Source organism: Ammospiza caudacuta, chromosome 8, assembly GCF_027887145.1.
Source record: "Ammospiza caudacuta isolate bAmmCau1 chromosome 8, bAmmCau1.pri, whole genome shotgun sequence".
Lineage (NCBI taxonomy): Eukaryota > Metazoa > Chordata > Aves > Passeriformes > Passerellidae > Ammospiza > Ammospiza caudacuta.
In genome coordinates, this window is record NC_080600.1 from 43,012,375 (window position 1) to 43,030,963 (window position 18,589).

An 18,589-nucleotide genomic window follows, 5' to 3' on the forward strand; every position below is an offset into this window, starting at 1 on the left:
GAGCTGAGTGAAAATCGTTCTTCCCTGGAAGGATAATGGGATGCTAATAGGGGACAGCGGGGTATGGATTGGTGGGCTGACAGGAGGGAATGAGGTCTTGGGTTTGGGGTTAAACCAGATGTCAATGAGGACAGCACAGTCACCAAATGGGCTGATGGCATCTGCAGGGTCAGGGCTCCAGGCTCCTGTTCCCTGTGCAGCAGCCCTGCAGAAACCCTGCCTTGGGGAGAACTTGCAGGGAATGCTGAAGAAATGGGGGATCCCACCTGAGGAACGGGCAGGTTTGACATGCTGGGGAGGATGAACCTCCTGAGCACACCCAGGCGGCTTCAGTTCAGGTACAGATGTGTCGGGGTGGTGAATTCCATCCCCGTTTGTCCTGATTTCACTGGGGACCAGGTCCTTGGGCACCCACAGCCTTTCTGGCGAGCAGCAGGACCACGGCTTTCCACAGCAAAGGTCTAGAGTCAATCACAGCATCCCAGAATCCCAGATCATTTGGATCTAAAGGGACATTGAAGCCCACCCAGTGCCACCCCTGCCATGGCAGGGACCCCTTCCCCTGTCCCAGGCGCTCCCAGTCCCGTCCCCCCTGGCCTTGGGCACTGCCCGGGATGCAAGGGCAGCCCCAGCCGCTCTGGGCACCCAGTGCCAGGCCTGCCCACCCTGCCAGGGCAGGATTTCTCCCGAATCTCCGCTCTCCCCCTGCCCTCGCTTATTAAACCATTCCCAGCGTCCACTCACTCCCGGCCGCTGCCAGCGCAAAATGGAGGCGGCGGGGTCTCCCCCACCCCTTTCCCCCATTTTCCCACTCTTTTCCACCCTTTTCCAGGCATTCCCTCCCCCGGCCGGCGGCGGGACTACGAGTCCCATGGCGCCGCGGGCCGGGGGCGGAGCGGGGCTTTGTGCGGGCGGCATGCGGGGGAGCCGCAGCCGGGGCTGGAGCCGGAGCCGGAGCGAGCCCGCCCCGGGGGGAGGAGGGCGAGGGCGGCGAGCCATGACGGGCGGCGGCGCCGCGGAGCGCCCGCGGTGGTAGAGGGCGAGCGCGGGGCGCGGAGCCCGCCCGGGCCGGCGCGGGGCGCGGAGAGCGCGGAGCGGCCGCCATGGGCAACGCGGGGAGCGTGGACGCGCAGCAGACGGAGCTGAGGGCGCACAGCGTGCCCCTGAAGCTGCCCATGCCCGAGCCCGGCGAGCTGGAGGAGCGCTTCGCCGTGGTGCTGGTGAGCGCCGGCCCCATTGTCTGCGGGCAGCGCGGAGGGGCCGCCGGGGAGGAGCGCGGCGGGGGAAGGGGGGAGCGCCGCCAACTTGGCTCGGGAGCCGCGGCCGGGCACAGGTGGGCTCGGGGGGGCGGTGACGGGGCCGCGGCTCCTCTTTGTCTCGGCAGCCCCCCGAGGGCCGCCCTGCCCCGGCCCGGGCGGCTCCCGGGGCTCCTGGGGCTGGGCAGCGCCGGCGGAGCGCAGCCCGCGGGGAGCGAGCGGAGCGGGAGCGGCTCCGGCGGGGACGCTGCGGGGACTCCGCTCCTGCTCCGCCGGGGACACCCGGTGCTGGTCCTCCGGGGACACCGCTCCTGTGCCCCCCGGGACACCTCCGGCTCTCTCCTCCGGGGACGCCGCCGTCCTTTTTCCCCGGGACACCCCGGTCCTTGTGCCTCGGTGCTGCCCCGGCTGTGCGCGGGCCAGCGGGGTTTGGTTTCGCTCCGCAGCACGGACGGGTCGCTGCCGTGTGAGATCGGCTCTGCGGGAAGGAAGGGCTGAGCTCTCCCCGGGCAAAGCTCCCGCTGCCTTCGGGGTGCCCGGGTAGCGCGGCTCCATCTCTTTTCTGCCGTGGTTTTGTGCTCGCAGCCACGTTTGCGTGTGGAAGGGAGCAGGGGGAGGAGGGCAGCGGCTCCATGTGCGTGCTGTGCCATGCCGTGCTGTGCCATGCCGTGCTGTGCCATGCCGTGCTGTGCCATGCCGTGCCGTGCCCTGCGCTCGCTGCGGTGCCTGGGGAGCCCGGGGCTGCCGGGGTGATTCCCGTCCCGCATCCCTGAGCCGCCCCCCCGCTCCCCGCAACGCTCCCGGCGCTGGGAGAGGATTCACGACTGGTGTGTGTTGGGGATTATTTCTGGTTAGACCCAATTAGATTATCATGTCTAAGAAAAGAATAAGCCTATTCAGTCAGGAACCCCCACTGACGAGCCAAATGGCGAGTGAGATGTTACGATTATTAGGCACAGTGGAGAAAAGCCTGGTGTCGCGTTGCTCTTGTCGGGGTCGTGTTGGGGATGGGAGATGCTCCCGCAGGCAGCACATGGCTCGGAATCCGGGCTGGGTCCGTCTGTGACTACAGAAGGGCTCCCGGCTCCGTGTGCCTGCGTGGTCTGCGGGAGGAGATCGGAAATCGGCGGCTTTGGGTTCGGGGATGGTGATGGATGGCATCGGTAAAAGGCAGAGACGTCATTTGGGGCAGCCTTAGAAACGTGAAACGTAAATACACGGGAGATAGCAGCGCCCAGCCTGGCATTTCCCGAGGTGCTTGCAGGTTTTAGAAGATGGATTTCAATTAAGGCTGTGAGGATGAGTGCTGCGGCTTTGCTGTAGGAGAGGCCGGCCATGCAGTGGGCACTCTGTACAAACGCGGTGTTGGATGATTTTTTTCCTCTGACCTCTTCTCCCACTGGGAAAAGCTGTGAGATGGGACTCAAACAGCCCGAAAAATCACCTTTGTGCTATTCACCAGGGATGACTGGTGTTGCTGCAGCTTCCAGGAAATCTCTGACCAGCTCATGAAAGAATAAACTGCCAGGCTGTGATTATTTTGTTTTCTCTGTGGCTCTGAGGGAGAGATGACTGTGCCACTGGTCAAACCCCAGAATGGGGTAGGCTGGAGAAGTGCAGGGATTAACGAGAAAGGAATGATTAGGGGAAAAACCATGAGGAATATTTTCTGTGGGGAGAGAGGATTAGTCAGGAGCAGGCAGTCTGAAGAAGGAGATGCTGAAGGTTATAAGACTAAATCTCACCTTCTTTATGTGCTGTCTCAAGAAATTAGCCTGGCACAGGCGTCGCTGGCACACTCAGAGCCCTGGTGAGGTCCCGAGGGCTGTGCTGACAATACCAATTCCCAGATCTCTGATGAAATTCCCAGGGCTGGTGTGGACGTTGATGAGCACGGTGAGTGGCTGTGTGCAGGTCTCCCTCCTCACACTGGGGGGTTCTGCCCGTTCCTGTGTGGGAGAGGTCCCTCCTGTGTGTTTGGAAGTTTTGTTCTCTGCCCTCGCGCAGAGCAGGGAGCCCTGACCCTCCAAACCACGAGGAGAGCACACTTGGCCATGATTTCACCATGACACCAACTGGTTTATTTGTTCACGCTGTCCTGAGCTGCTCCAGCATCTCTGGAGTCCCTTCAGCGAGGGGATGCTGCGCCTGGAGCTGATGGATGTGTGCCAGCTTGTGTTTGTGGGGCTGTCAGAGGGTTTTGTGTCGAGAAAGGGCTCTGGTGAGGTGGTTTGTCCTCCTCAAAAACACACCTGGTCACCTCAAAGACACCTGGTCACGTTGAGCACACACTGTCACCTTAGAGATAGCTGGTCACCTCAAACACACACCTTGTCACCTTGAACACCCACTGTCACCTCAAACACACACCTGGTCACCTCAAAGACACCTGGTCACCTCAAACACACACTGTCACCTTAGAGATACCTGGTCACCTCAAACACACACTGTCACCTCCCTCCTCCTGATCCTCCTTGAAGTGCATAAATTGATGCGAACTGCTCCAGGTCACGTTTTTTGGGTGAAGGTCTCAAATCTTGTGCTCCCTGTGCCCTCAGCGTTCCCGAAGATGTCCTGAGCCAACGGAGGGACAGGGATGTCACTGGCTGTGTCACTCCTCGTGCTCTGTTGGGCAATAATCAGGGTTTTCCCCGTGGGTCTGTGTCTCCTGGTGCTGTTTGGGGCGCTGCTGCAGTGAATGTGCTGTCGTGGTTGGTGTGTTGAGCCTGTGCTGGTGGGCACCGGGCTCTGTGTGTGTATGTGTGTTCCAGGAGGATGTGTTTGATGGGATGTGCTTCAAGGAGGAAAATGTGGAGGACAACCCAAGAGAGAGCCAGGTTTCTGTAAGCTGAGTGTTGTTCTCCCATCCTCTCAAGCTGATGTGAATTCTCCCCTTTTCCTGTGAGGTAATTCCCTTCCTCCCAGGGTTACAGGAGAATGTGAACTCCAGGGAAACAGTGCTGTGGTTTTGCCACCAAGTTCCCAGTTTGGCTGTGCTGGATCTCAGCTCTGGCTCTGTCTCTGAACTTCCCAGCACTGGTGCATCCCTTTGGGGACATCCCAGCCTTGTCCCTTCCCCAGTGCTCTGTTCTCTCAGCCATGTGGGACCTTTCCCTATGGGCACTTGGGCATAAATCCTGGATTCTGGTGAGCAAAGCCCACCCTGGGCAGGGTGGCAGTGGAGCTGGGAGCTGTGGGAGGCAGTCCCAGGCCTGCAGCTCCTGCAGCAGGGTGGTCTCCCTGAACCCAGCACGGGGCTGCACGTTTGCAGATGCCACGTGGTTTGGAGGAAGCAGCCAGGCCGGGCTTGGCAGGGGAAATCGCTGCCTAATGAGCTGTGATTGACATAATTTGACTGCTGGATTACAAATGTGCGGTGAGGTTAACAGGAAATATCCTCTTCCCCCTCCCTCAGAGGGGTTTGGGTGCACAAAGGGCTCCTCTGTGCCCGTGGAGGGTCAGGGAGCTGTTCCTGCCATGCCCAGGTGAGGCACCCACCTGGTCCTGCTTTGCCCACAGGAGCATCTCCCTTCTGCTGGAATTCCCCCCTTGCCCCTGGATTTTGTCCCAGCGTTGTTCTCCATCCCAGGGAAGGCGGCTTGAGTGTCTCCTGCTGAAGAATTTGGAAGCTCAGTGTGAAAACTCTTAATGTTTCCCAGCTGTTTGTTCCCCTTCCTCATTGTCTATCAGATATATTAGGCATTGTTTTATAAAATACATACATATATATATATATGCATGGTTTAGGGTCTGTAAATCATTACGGGGCTGCAGGAGATATCTGTGGGATAGGATCAGCCTCCCTGCCTTGGTGGGGCGCTGGGTTCCTCCTTGTGATCCCTAAATTTAACAGGATTCCCTTGGCATGGATTTGAGATCCTGGAGCACCTGATGCAGGTGGGAGTGGTGCAGGGAGGTGAGAGGCGCTGAGGTGGCTTTAGGAATCGTGAGGAAAATGAGATTTCTGGAATGCAGATCCCAAACAGACCTGTGGGGTTTCCTTGCTCAGGCCCCAGCTCTGACAGGCTCCTGCCAGTGGGGATTTTCCTCAAGGTCTCGTGAAGCGATTGGGGCAGTGACACCATTGCTTGAAGAAACAACCTCACAAATCACATGGTTAAATGTATATATTTCACAGGGGTTAAATGTGCAGCAGTGCCTGGTGCTGACACTTCTGCCCAGCTGCTTTGTCACTCAGGGATGGCATTTGTAAGTTTTTCCACCCAGACATCCCCAGAGAACGTTTTTATAAAACAGATTTTTTCCTTTGAGTGTCTGGAATAGGAGGGTACTGTGGTGGGTATTTAGTGTTGGTAACCCTGCTAAAATTAATTTCAGCTCCTGGAAACCTGGAATACTTCTAAAGTGGCTGGGCTGATGTAGATGCATATATTTTTTGGTGTACCATTTTTCCATGCCAAATAATCCCATTAATTTGGGTGATGGTGGAGGGATGAACCTTCCAAATTACACATTAAATTTTGTTTAAGGTGAACAACAACAGGTCAAGCAAACCCTCTGCCTTTACCTTTAACCTGTCCCATCCTCTTTCCTCAGAGCATTGAAGCTTTATCAAACATCTCTATCAACCTCCTTAACCTTGTGGGAGGGATAAAGGGGTTTTTATGATGTTTGTTTTGTCTGCACGAGCAAGGTCGTGCAGGAGTTGGCCCTGAGGTGTGAAATGCTCTCGGGTGAGCTACTCCATGGCCTGGGTGATGCTGAAGAGAGAGCTGAGAGGTGCAGGATGAGATTCAGATCAATCAGTGGCTCTTGAGTGGTTTCTGATTGGCGATTGAATGACTTGAAGCCACGGGTGGCTGCCCTCAGTATTTCATTTTGAAATCACTTCAGCTCTTCCTGCTGCATGAGGAGGTATTAAAGTGCGCAGAAACTTCTCCCCCTGAATGGCAAAGCTCAGCAGATAACAAACCCAGACCAAGATGTTTGATTTCCTCCTGTGCTTCCAGAAGCACACTGCTGTTTTTGCTGTATTTTGGGGTTGTTGGACAAAGATTGTGAATCATTCAGGTTACTCCTTAAAGACTCCAACCCCTTTGGAGTAAAACATCCACGTGAAGGTGTGCATGGTAATTACCACAAACACAGCCCTGTCCTGTGTTTGTGTGGCTGCTTTGGAGAAGAGGAGAGGTTTTCCTTGCTGGAATTTTGGGTTTTTCCCTGCTGGAGTTTTGGGTGCTCCTTCCAGCTGCAGAAGGGATTGGGCGTGTGGGATCATGGGTTCCATGTGGGACCAGCACCATCCCCGCTTCCACAGGGCCCAGGCAGTTTCCTGCTCCCATTTGGAGTCCAGCACCTGCTGAAGAAATGATTTTTTCACCCCAGTCTGTCAGAAGTGGTTTAAATCTGTCCCCTTGCTCTGGAGCTGAGGGGGTGAATGACTGGTTTTACTTTCCTCATTTCTTGCTCTGGATCCATCCTAAAACGAAACCAACCTTTGACATTCTCTTTCTGATTTTAGTTTGTTCACTGAGGGACAAACCTTGTGCCATGCCTGCCTTTCCCCCTAAACACACTTTGACTTTGGAGCTTTCTGCTCATTTTTTCCAGGCTGGCAGGGGGAATGAGCACTGCCCAGAGGTGGGAAATCCCTGGGACTGTTGCAGTTTTGCTTTTGCTTTCCTTTGCTGACCCTGCCATGGATTTGGGTGGTGGCAGTGGGGAGGTGGCTGGGGAGGGTCTCTGGCAGGGCTCAGGTGCTCCAGGGCCACCAGCACTGCTGTGCCCAGCTGAAGGGGCTGGCACTGGTGCCCGCTGTGGGTTTAGGGCACAGGGAATGTAAAATTCCTGGGTTCTGCTGCACGAGTTGGTGTCAGGCTTGGTGATGTTCAGCAGGAGAGTTTGGTGCCACTTTTGCACCAAAACCATCCCAGGCTGCTCCAAGCCCTGTCCAGCCTGGCCTTGGACAATTCCAGGGATTGGGGCAGCCACAGCTTCTCTGGGAATTCCATCCCAGGGCCTCCCCACCCTCTCAGGGAGAAATTCCTTCCCAATATCCCACAAACTTTGGGGACTAGGGGCACCCCTGAGGGCTCCCGCTGCTGTTACCAACCTCTTCTGCTGCCCCTGGAGCACCAGGACAGGACCTCTGAAAGGGCAGGAGGCCAGAGTGACAGAATCCCAGCATGGCCTGGCTTGGAAGGGACCCTAAAGCCCACCCAGTGCCACCCCGCCATGGCAGGGACACGTCCCATTGTCCTGTCCAGCCTGGCCTGGGACACTGCCAGGGATGCAGGGGCAGTGTCTCTGGGAATAGCCCACATTTCTGGGGTTCTGTGGTGCAGGGCCAGCCCTGCCTGTCTCCTGGGCCGGCCTGGCTCTGGCAGGGCAGGCTGGCACCCGGCTGTGCCCGCAGGAATCCGTGTTGGAGCCCTGGCACCCTGACCCGCTCTGCTCTCCCCAGCACGAGCTCATGAATTATGCACAGCATGCTAATGCGGCAGCACTTCAGCACCAGCTGATTTTTAAGCATCTGGGCTGCTCTTGGCTTTGAATGAGGCACTTTCTGATCAGGATCCAAGCACTGCCCCGTGCAGGAAGGCAGGCGTGAGGAGGGATTGCTTTTCCTGCTCCTTTTCCGTGTCCTCAGAAGGTGTGGGGACAGCAGGAGGCTGGAGCTGTGCCTCTGGAGGGTTTTTCTAACTCTGCTGGGAGGTGTAAATGGGATTTTTCTTTGGTGAGCAGAAGATGAGGTTTTAAAAGCAGCAGAGCAGTTTGCAGTGTGCTTGCAGGCAGTGCTGGTGATCCGGCTGCTGAGGATTTCTGTGGTGAGCAGTGTGCAGCCACATTTGAGACAAACTCAGCTGAATTACTGTTTTCTTTGTTTGGGAGAGTCCGTTTGGGAGTTTGGTGTGGGAAATAAGTGACACCAGCTTGTTCCATTTGAGTTATATTCAGGTTAGAGAAAATCTCCACCCCGGGGCCAAAGGGCTCAGGCTGGTCAGGTAACAGCCCTTGGAGCTGCTGGTGCTCAAAAAGTGGGAATTTCCCGTTTATCACGTCCTGGTTTCATTCTGGGGGGGTGAGCAGGTTTCCATCGCTTTGTGTGCTCTCACCAGCTGGCCCCAGGGTTGTGTTCCTGCCCACGTGGCTGCTGGGAAATGCCAGTTAGTTCTGCTCCAGTTTAGGATGGATTTCAGGGAAAGGCTCTTCCCCACAGGGTGCTGGGCACTGAGAGCTCCAGGAGCATTTGGACACTGTCCCAGGGATGCTCAGGGTGGGATTTTGGGGTTTTTGATCCATCATCCTTCCAGCTAAGGAGATTCCCTGACCTGTGATATGTGTCTGGTGAAAGGTGTGTGATGTTTTCACTCACAGCTCCAGCCCTGCTCCTCTCTGTAGCTCCCAATGCCCAGAATTCCGTATGGATATATGGAAAACACAAGCATTAATCTGTGCAGGCTCTGCCTCTTCCCAAAGTCCCGCCTTTCTGGAGTGTTTCACGGCCCAGAGGCTTGGCTAATGTATAACTTGTATATGCTGGGCTCTCAGTGCCATATTGCAGAGCTGCAGCGTGTGCTGGGTTTCAATTCAGCCCGGGCTCTCTGTAACAAAACAAGTGTTTGTCCGCGGGGACTGCGCAGCCTTAAACATACATTTGGGGAGGATATTCATAAAGCACCAGAATGGGGGCATTGTCCTGCCAATGAATGCTGCTCACATGGGAGCTGGGCTCTGCTGGACCTCCAGGACTCTGCCTCAGCTCTGCAGAGCAGCTCTGTGTCCTGGCTGAGGGGCTGGAGCTGCGCCCGGCGCTTCCCAACCGTGCTGGGGACACCTCGGGAGCTGGGAGCTGCCCTGGGAACTGGGACAGCACTGCCAGGCCGGGGCTGGGCCCCAGGGAGGGATCCTGGGGCAGGAAGATGCACAGGAAAGCTCCCAGAGGTTGTGACTTCCCTCGTCACACTGAGCAGCGCCGAGCGGGGTTAACCAGGACAGGACACGGGAGCGGCGTCCCACAGGGCTGGGATGGGATTTTGGGAAGGAATTCCTGGCCTGGAGCGTGGGCAGGGGCTGGGATGGGTTTCCCAGAGAAGCTGTGGCTGCCCCTGGGTCTCTGGAGCTGCACCAGAACAGCTTGGAGCAGCAGAAGGTGTCCCTGCCCATGGCTGGGGTGGCACTGGATGATCCTTCATGTCCTTTCCACCCCAAACCACTCTGGAATTCTGCAGCTCCTTTCAGAGGTCGTGTCCTGGTGGCCCAGGGGCAGAAGGGATTGGTGGTGGCAGCAGGGCTGCCCCTGGTGTCCCCAAAGCTTGTGGGCAGCCCTGGCCACGCTCCCCACGTGGGTGTTGGAGTTGCTCCAGGACAGAACATTCTTGAGCCTTCCAGAATCATGTGAGGAGATTTTAGATTGTGTAGTGTGTGTCTGGCTGTTGTGAGAGATACCTTAAAAAGTACAAAAATTGTTTTTCCCCCTCTTTTTTCTTTTTAACATATATTATTTGGCCAGAAATCCTTTACTATAAAAGGACTTGGGGCAGCTCTAGAGTGTACATCTGTTCCTTGTTTGTCTGCAAAATGACTGTACAGTGGAGGCCAAAAGCAGAGAATAGAGGGTTGTACAAATTGGCAAAGTTGCTGAAGTCTTTCAGAAGCCAGTAATTACAATGAAGAAGCAAATTGTTCAATCCAGAAACGCTGGTTGTTCATGCATCCAGCATCCTGCCATGTCCCCCTGTGGCTGCCCTTGTCCTGCTTTCCAGAGGACAGACAAACAGCCCAGTCCCACCTGGGCCAGGTTTGGGGCTGGCTGGTGGCACCGTTATCCAGAGGGCTGGGAAGGCATGGAAGGGGATGGAAATGGCTTGGCTGAGTTCATACAGCACTTTTCTGACAAAGGTTCTCAATGATTTACTGTGCTTGGGAGTGCTTCAAAGGCCTCTCTGCCCAGCTCCGAACCTTGCAAGTGCAGATGATCAAATAAATTAACTATCACAAATATTTAACTTAAAGGCTGCTCAAACAGGAGCTTTGATGTTGAGTGTGTGTGTGGGAGCCTCTGTGTGGCTCTGCACTCTCCCAGGGATATTGGGTGAACACTGAATTTGTCTCTTCTCTCAGATACAAGAAGCCTAAAACTGGAAACGTAAATAATAATGAATTACATTTATTATTCCCCCTCCATGGGCAGCAGGTTGGGATACAGCCCTGGGTGGCATTGAGATGAATTATGGCACAAGGAGTTTTCTTGGGAAGCTGATGGAAAATGGATTGTGAGCAGGGCAGTCACACTTTTGAGGACTGCAGGGCTGGCCATGCCATCCTTACAAAAAAAGTGATTTTTCATGGCATTGGTGCCAGGTGTTGCTCGGTGGCCACAGCTCTCCAGGTAACCAGAGTCCCTTTGATGTCAGGATAATTACTCATGGATTGCTGGGTAATTAACTGAATCCTTGTGATATAGCAGCTGCTTACAGGTGGCTGGGCTGGATGGCTGTGAGTTGTTGGCTGCGAAGTGCAGCTCCCTGGGACAGTCTGGGAGCTGTCAGAGCTTCCCAGAGATCAGCTCGCAGGGAATTGTGTCTGAGAGCTCAGCTTCAGCTGCACATCCCTGTTCTCTTGATCATCTAAACGAGTATCTGAGCGAGGCAAATGCACAATGTGCTTCTTGCTAAGTGAAACAAGAACTTTGCCGCTTGATGGGCGTTTTTGCTCCATGAATTTTTCAGGAGCCTCTGGCGGTGCTGTGGAGGGAGGAGAGGAGTGAGAGGGGCTTGGAGCAGCCTGGGGTGGTGGAAGGTGTCCCTGCCCATGGGGTGGGATGGGATAATGGAATGGGGTGGCCTTTAAGGTCCCTTCCCACCCCAACCATCCCAGCATTCCACGATTCTGTGCCTGAGCGGAAAGTGAAGTGCACAAAACACCGTGGGGAAAACGCTTTGCTTTCGAAATTTGGTTTTTTTATCTCCTGTAATACCAGACCCTGGGGTAGTCAGGGGTGTTTTCCTTGTTGTGCTGACCACCCTCAGGAGCAGTGAGAGATTCAGCTGACCCAGATCAAAGGGCAGGAGGAGTTTAGGAAGCTGAGTCCCAGGCCTGGTGTGGATTAGAGGGAAGTGACCTCTCAGCTCAGCCCACGCAGGGGTTTCAGGGTCAGCTCAGGGCCTGGTGCCCTTTCCTCCTGTCTCAGGCCTCTCTTGCTCCCTCTGAGCCTGCAGGAGCTCTGGGGCCATTCCCAGCTCTCCCATCGCTGGGTGTGGGGGTAAGAGGTGTTTTCCAGAAATAAATCTGTGTGTATTCCTGGAAGTGCAGCCTGCTCTGAGCAGAAGGCAGGTGGGCTTTCTCCCTGCTAGGGGAGGATTCTGTCACATTTAAGTGCTTCAATGAGAACATGAAAGGAATTGTGCAAGAGTTCCCATGAGCTGAGTCCCCATTCAGGATCCCTCAGCAGCCAGGGGCATGCAGATCAATTCCTGAATGTCAGAAAAACCTCTGTTTTCTCCTGCATCCTTGGGTGTGGCACATCCAAGGGATCCTGAGCTGGATTTGCAGGGCAGAGGAGGAACTGGGGTACCTACAAACACCAGTGAGGCAAAAATTGATTAAGCATGAAATTCTTCTCTGGCGGTGAATTCTCTGCTGGCTCAGGGACAAAAGGTTGCACAACTGAAAGGGAAAAGGAATTTTATTTGGAAAGCTCAGAGCTATTGTTTGTTTGGTTTTGCTGGTGTTTATTTTCTGTCTGATGGCAGATCTTTGTTAAAGGTGAATTATCCCTTCTGTTCAGCAAGTGGAGTGAAAACGGCCCCGATGCACTTGTGAGGCATTCAGGGAATTGTTGGAATTGTTGGAATTGTTCGAGGTGCTCCGAGGAAGTGCTTGGGGGTACTTGAGGTGCAAGAACCTGTGTGGAGCAGAGTGTTACTGGTGTGCCTTGTTGTGCTATTGAAACAGCCCAGACAGCACATAAATAAATGTACAGATGCACTGAAACATCACAAATAATACCTGTTGTAATATTTTGAGTTTAACCTGCAGGCTTGTTGGGTACCACGTCCCAGCTGCTGCTTCTGGTGTGCCAAAATATTTCACAGAAAAGATGTGGAGGGAGAAAAGCACCTTCTCTTTAAGCTGGGGAAATGCAGGTTTGGGTTTATTCCATCCCAGAAACAGCGGGTTTGGGAGTGCCTTGTCAGGAAGATGTTCCTGCTGTGACAGCTCAGGGTCTGTCCCAGGGCCACCCATCCCCGGGCTCACATTTTAACTCTTTTTAGCCACGATTTCCTGCTCAGGGCCTTTTCCCACAGAGATACCAGGCAGACAGGGAGGCCTTCACCGTGTGTAGCCAAAACACTGAGCCAGGGCTGGCATGGGCTGCTCTTATCCCACTGACCTTGTGCTGGGGATGCCACACGCATGGCACGGCTGCTGCTCCTCTGGGAGCTCAGCAGTGACCCAGTTTTGTGTTCCAAGGTGCCTCAGTTCTGGCTGTTTCCTCCTCTTTTCAGTCAGCAGAGATTTTTTGTGTTCTGCTCATTCCCTCCATCAGCAGGTTTTGGGTGAAAACTTCCCCTTTCCTCTGCAGCAGCTCCTGCAGCATCCCAGTGCAGCCCGAGAATGACAGCAGCAATAATAATAACAGTGATAAGGGCTTCAGACAGTGATTAACAGAGCAGATTTATGGATTTTTCTGGCCAGCCTCCATCCTTGGAGATGTCTGTGCTTGTCCTCCCCTGGGGGACGGTGCCCAGCGCAGGATCAAGGGGGTGCTCCTTGGCCAGGCTGGTGTTTGTGGTGCTGCCCCTGCCCCATCCCTGGCTCCCTGGACATTCCAGGACATTTCCAGCCCAGCTGTGCGAGCTCAGCCCTCTCTGTGTGCTCTCTCGGAGGCATTTGGAGCTTCGTGGGAGGGAATGTGGCTGGAGGAATATCAACATGCCACGAGCAAATCCACCTCATTAGGGAGCGGGGTTTAACATATTTTTGCGTTAGTGGGAGGCTGAACTGTGGTGTTTGTGTGCTTGGGGTGGAGGGGGAGGAGGGATCTGTGTGCTGTGCTGGATCATGGGGGATGGAAACCCATGAGAAGGGAGAGATGGCGAAAAGGAAAAACCCCAAAGGTTGGGTTTGCTGTGCCACAGCTGCAGGAAATCCTGAGCTGGGATGCACAGGAGTGGCTGTGGGAGGTGATGCCAGTGGCAGGGATAGCTTTGGGTGGGATTTTGGGAAGGGATTCCTGCCTGGGAGGGGCTGGGATGGCATTCCCAGAGCAGCTGCGGCTGCCCCTGGATCCTGGCAGTGCCCAAGGGACCCTGGAGCAGCCTGGGACAGTGGGACGTGTCCCTGCCCATGGCAGGGATGGGTTGGGATGGGTTTAAGGTCCCTGTGACCCAAACCTGGCTGGGATCCTGGGATTCCTCTCCAGGGAAAGCTGTGGTTTAAGTACGGGACATTTCCCTGTTCCATCATCCCACAGTTCCCACAGCTCCCAGCCTGTGCTGAGCCAGTCTCTTCCACCAGGTTAGGATTATTTATTAGGATTATTTTCCCTGTGTTTGACTGGAGCAGCCTTTCCCAGCTGCTGGGATCTCAGAGCAGTGTCTCCTGTTCCTGCCAGGGGCACCCAGGGTGTCCTCACGTTGTTTCCTGCTGTGTTTTGATGCCATTTTTCCTACTTTCATGTCACATTTTGACCTCTGGAAGATGTCACCTATCCAGGTGTTAACCTAGTCCCTCAGTTCCCATGCAACACAGGAACTCCTGTAAAATAAAAAGGGCTTTATTTTACTCCAAATAAAACAATAGCTGTACTTACAAACCTTTCTGAATTGTTTAGGTAGTGCTTTACACTGGATTCTTCCCTCCCTCCCCTCTGCTCAATGCTCAACTCCTCAGCTCATATGAAAATAGAAAACTTTCTTCTTCTTTTTTTTTTTTTTAATTTAATTTAGTTTTAATAGGCAACATCTTTTTCCCAGAGTCCCTGAGTTGTGGTAGCACCATATTGAGCAGGGGTTTATGTTACATGAACAACCATTTCACTTGGTCATACCCAATTTCAGTTCTAGGCAGATTTTTACTGGCCTTTCACTTAACAGCTAAATCATCTGGAAAATAGGTTGGAGTTTTTTATGTTGTGTGGGGCTTTTTCCTGAGGTGAAACCAGTCTGAAAATCACCATAAGTGCTTTTCAGTGTGCAGGGATGGGATGGTGTCCCACCTCAGCATGGGGTACAGCAGGAACAGTTTGAGAGTTTTTAAAATTCAGTGTAATCAGGGCAGTGCCTTGGGTTTGGCTGGCAATGGCTGATTAAATGCCATTGTTATTTTTTACCAATTTTTTTTTTTAATTTTTATTTTTTACCATCACAGGAGAGCTTCCCTTTCCTTAAAACATCATTCCAACCTAAAATAGGATGTGTTCAAATCCCCTACATCAAATCCTCAAAAATCCCTTTCAAACCTCAAGCAGTTCCTGGTAACTTCTGAACCAGGACGCCAGGAAAAACCTCAGATGGGATTGAATAAACTCCATTATCCCAGTACTTGTGCATAAGATGAATGGAATAATGGGAAAAGCAGAGCTTTGTTCATGGATCCCATTTCTTCCTAGGAAATGAGTTGGGAGGGTGGATGGGTGGGATGGAGACAGTGCTTCCAGCAGGAGAGCTGATGCTCATTGACAGCTCATGGATCAGCAGTTTTCCAAACAAAACTGGGGAGCAGCAGCCTCACATTCTGCTGGGATTGGATCATTTGGAGAAGGAAATCCAGATTTTCAAAGCAGGAGCCCATTCAAGGACAGTATTTATATATTTATATACACTGTTTAGCACTGGAGTGCTAAAAAATCAGGGATTGAGTAGGATTGGGTGATTTGGCAGATCCATGTGGGATGGTCAGAGATGCTGCTGCTAAAAAATCAGAGATTGAGTAGGATTGGGTGATTTGGGATGGTGGGATGGTCAGAAGTGCTGCTGCCCCACAGCAGTCACGATTCTCACCCAACCAAAGGGATTTTTTTGTCCCTGGAAATGTCTCGTTTCAGGGGTGACTTCAGCTCTCCAAGTAAAGTGGTATTTTTGTCCTTATGTGGGAATATTAGAGCTGGAATTCCAGCAGAGGTGTTGAGATTCGTGAGGGATGGATGCCTGGAGTGGGCATTAAATGGAGATACTTTTAGTTTAAATGTTGGTATTTAGGGGGGAGTTGTGTAATCTGAATTTTAGGAGGTGATGCAGGATCAGGGAGTGATGCTGGGGAAGGAATTGGGGATGAAACCAGATTTCCTTGATCCAGGGGGTTTTTTGGGAACTGGGGAAGAGCACATCTCCTTGTGGGTGCTCTTTGCCAGGTTTTGTGTGCCAGGGGGCTGCAGAGTGAAAAAAGGTCCTGCTGAGCACAGAAAAGGCCAAAGAATTTTAATTTTCCCCAAAACCCCTGGAGAAATGAATTTGTCCCCCAGTCTGCTCAGGGATCACCCAGGAATACGTGGATGTGAGAGGGACAAGCTGGCATTGTCCTCCCCAGGATGGGGGTGCAGCAGCACCATGGCTTTTCCCCTGAGCTGCTGCTGGGGATTTTTAGAGCTGCTAAAACCAGGGGAAAAAGGGAATTCTGCTGTTCCCAAGCCCTGGATAACCTGGCAGTGAGGTGCCTGTTCTGTGGTGTTTAATGCTCGCGTTGTTCATCACTTGCTGCACAACCAGAGCAGGTTATTTTAAGGTTTGGGTTAGAATAGATTTGCTGTTATCTCATCCTGCATGTTGAGTTTCTCAGATTTATTGGTTTTAGACACCCTCTTTTCATTCTGTTCCTTTGGTGTTTGGGAAAGGATATTTTCCTTCCCTTTTTCTGTGGCAGTGCATCCCTCCCTTCCCTCATGTTTTCCTCACCTTTTCAGGTGCTCAGGACTCTTGAGTTGTAAATATTTTGATGCCTGTTTGGATATAGTTTGTGAATGCTGGAGTAATTCATGTTTATTGTTGTTTGTGGTGCCTCTCATCTCTTCATTTTCTCCCTCCCAGCAGTTTATAGATTTTTATTCTTTTATGCTTTAATCTGAAGATGGAGGAGTTTAACTCATCCAGTCTCGGTGTAGTTTGAGGTGTTTGGTGAGCCCAGTGTGGCTCCTGAAAATGCTGCTTTATTTTGTGTATTCCTTTCCCTTATCCACCTCCCTTCCAGTGGTTTTTTTCCTCCTCCTTCTCCCTGTGATTCCATCTGCAGCTCTTTATTTTGTTGCTGTCTCCTTTGCTCTGGCCTGAGCTTCTTTTCCATAACTTAATCCTCCTCTGCCAAAATCAATTCAGTTTTTTTGTGTTTTTTTTTTTTTTTTTTTTTTGCTTGCAGACAATATTATCCCTGCCTGTCTGTGCTCAATATTCCACAGGTTTGCTTGCATGGCCCTTAAGTAGCTTAGGGATAAAAACAAGGATCATTTTCCAGTAATTTCCTGGGTGACTCAATTAAGTTTCAGTTGTTGCAGTAATTCAGTGCCGGGGTTATTTATGGCACAATCAGCCAGGGAGTCTCTCTGGAGTGTTCCTGGAGCTTCCCTGCGTGGGAAGGAGCCACCAGGAAGGGATGGCTGTGACCTGGGATCATGGAGTGCTTTGGGTGGGGAGGGATGGAAGGATTTCCCAGGGACACCTTCCATGTCCCAGCTGCTCCAGCCTGGCCTTGGGCACTTCAGGGATCCAGCCACAGCTTTTCTGGGAATTCCATCCCAGCCAGGAATTCCCAATGTCCCTCTGGCAGTGGGAATCCATCCCTGTGTCCTGTGTGTCCTGTCCCTCCATCCCTCACCCAAAGTCCTTCTCTGAGGGCTCTGCATCTGCAAATCCAGGATATTTTCCCATTTACAGCCAAGCCTCCCCCAGGCTGTGTTTTCCCAGTGGGCTGGGAGCTCACAGGGAGCAGCTCAGGCAGGCAGAGCTGCTCCCCCTGCACCATTCCTGCGGGATAAAAAGGGCTGTCATCCCCTGTTTTTGCTGGAAACCCACTTGAGCACAGCCCAGTGTAAGGGGAAGTGGCTCTGGCCCGCAGATGTTGAGCATGAATCATGCTGCTTGTCTCTGTTTCTCAGCTGGAGTTCACTCCTGGGCTGAGGAAAATAAAAATGGGCTTTTATTGCCTCGTTGGGGATGGATGCAGTGGGATCAGTGCTGGAGCACCCTGGAGCCTGCATCCCAAAGAGATGAGCCCAGCTTTGTGCTTGCCCTGGGTGCTTTGGAACAGGGCTTTTCCTCCCCAGCATTCCCAACAGATGGAAATTCCCACAAATGGGGAATGCTGGCCAAGCTGTCCCAGCAAGGCTCTTCCCTGCTTGTTTTTGGAGGAGAAATCTCCATAAATTGCTGTGGAGGCAGGAGCACTGATGGCACATAGCAGCTGCAAAGCAGCAATAATCATCTTTCTGGGCATTCATTTAGGGGATGGATTGGAAAAGCTTAGGAGGCCTGAAAATCCAGGATGTTTCCAGGATTTGTTTGGTGCTTTTGGGCCTCACCTGGTCCTTAAAGCAGGGCTTTGCCACACCTAGACTGGTGCAGGAATAGCTGCATAAATATAAGTACATATTATTAACAATTGATTGTTTAATGCTTTTATTATGGCAGTATTTGGAGTACTAACAGATGAGGATAATTAATCCAATTGAACGGGTGTCCTTACAAAAATAATCCCAGCAAATGTTTTTTTCATGTAGCCTGAAACACAGCACAGCACACGAAACCAATTTTAGTTTTTCAATTCCTTAAACCTCCACGACATCAGCCCCAAATTTAGGCTTATCAGGGCAAAATGCTCCATGCTGAGAGCTGCTTATTGACTCTGCACTGGAATAAATCCTAATAAATTGTAACAAATCCCAGGGTTTGGCATTGTTGTGTAGACCCAGCTGTACAGCAGAGAATTGGCACCACAGCCTTGGTTTTGGAAGCAGTTTTTGGGGAAGATGGGACACAAGTGGTTAAGGACAAAATAAGAGAGATTCAGGGAAAAAGAAGGCATTATTTGGAGCTGTATTTATTTGTTGAGGCTTTGTGTGGTTTGGGTTGTTTGTACAAGTGGGGCTGCTGCAGGGACACTTCCCTGAAGGCTGAATTTGTGCCTGTGCAAGGTGTTAATCAGGGAAGTGGAACTTGGGAAGGAAATGGATTTAATTGCTGTTCAGATTTTCGGCAGGGTGAGGGGAATAATCACAACAATTCGCTCAGCTGCAGCCCCTGGATGGCTTCTCTTGGCAGGGAACAGCTTGGGAGAGCACCTCAGTTCAAGGAGTTCCTGCGCTCTGGGGCAGATTTTGCTGGGCTCCAGCCACTTTGGGACAAAAACTCCCCCGTAATTAGGTTTATTCTCATCTGGCC

General features: G+C 52.6%; 1 protein-coding gene across 4 annotated transcripts in view; it reads left to right on the top strand.

The window, feature by feature from the left end:
- Positions 1-1,040: 1,040 nt before the first annotated feature.
- The window catches only part of FMNL2 (formin like 2), a 115,445-nt gene continuing 97,896 nt past the window's right edge, over positions 1,041-18,589 (top strand). For all 4 annotated transcript variants that reach the window (XM_058809168.1, XM_058809169.1, XM_058809166.1 and 1 more), the window contains exon 1: positions 1,041-1,220. In XM_058809168.1, the coding sequence (XP_058665151.1) occupies positions 1,104-1,220 (117 nt within the window). In that variant the 5' untranslated portion in view covers positions 1,041-1,103. The remainder of the gene's footprint in view (positions 1,221-18,589) is intronic.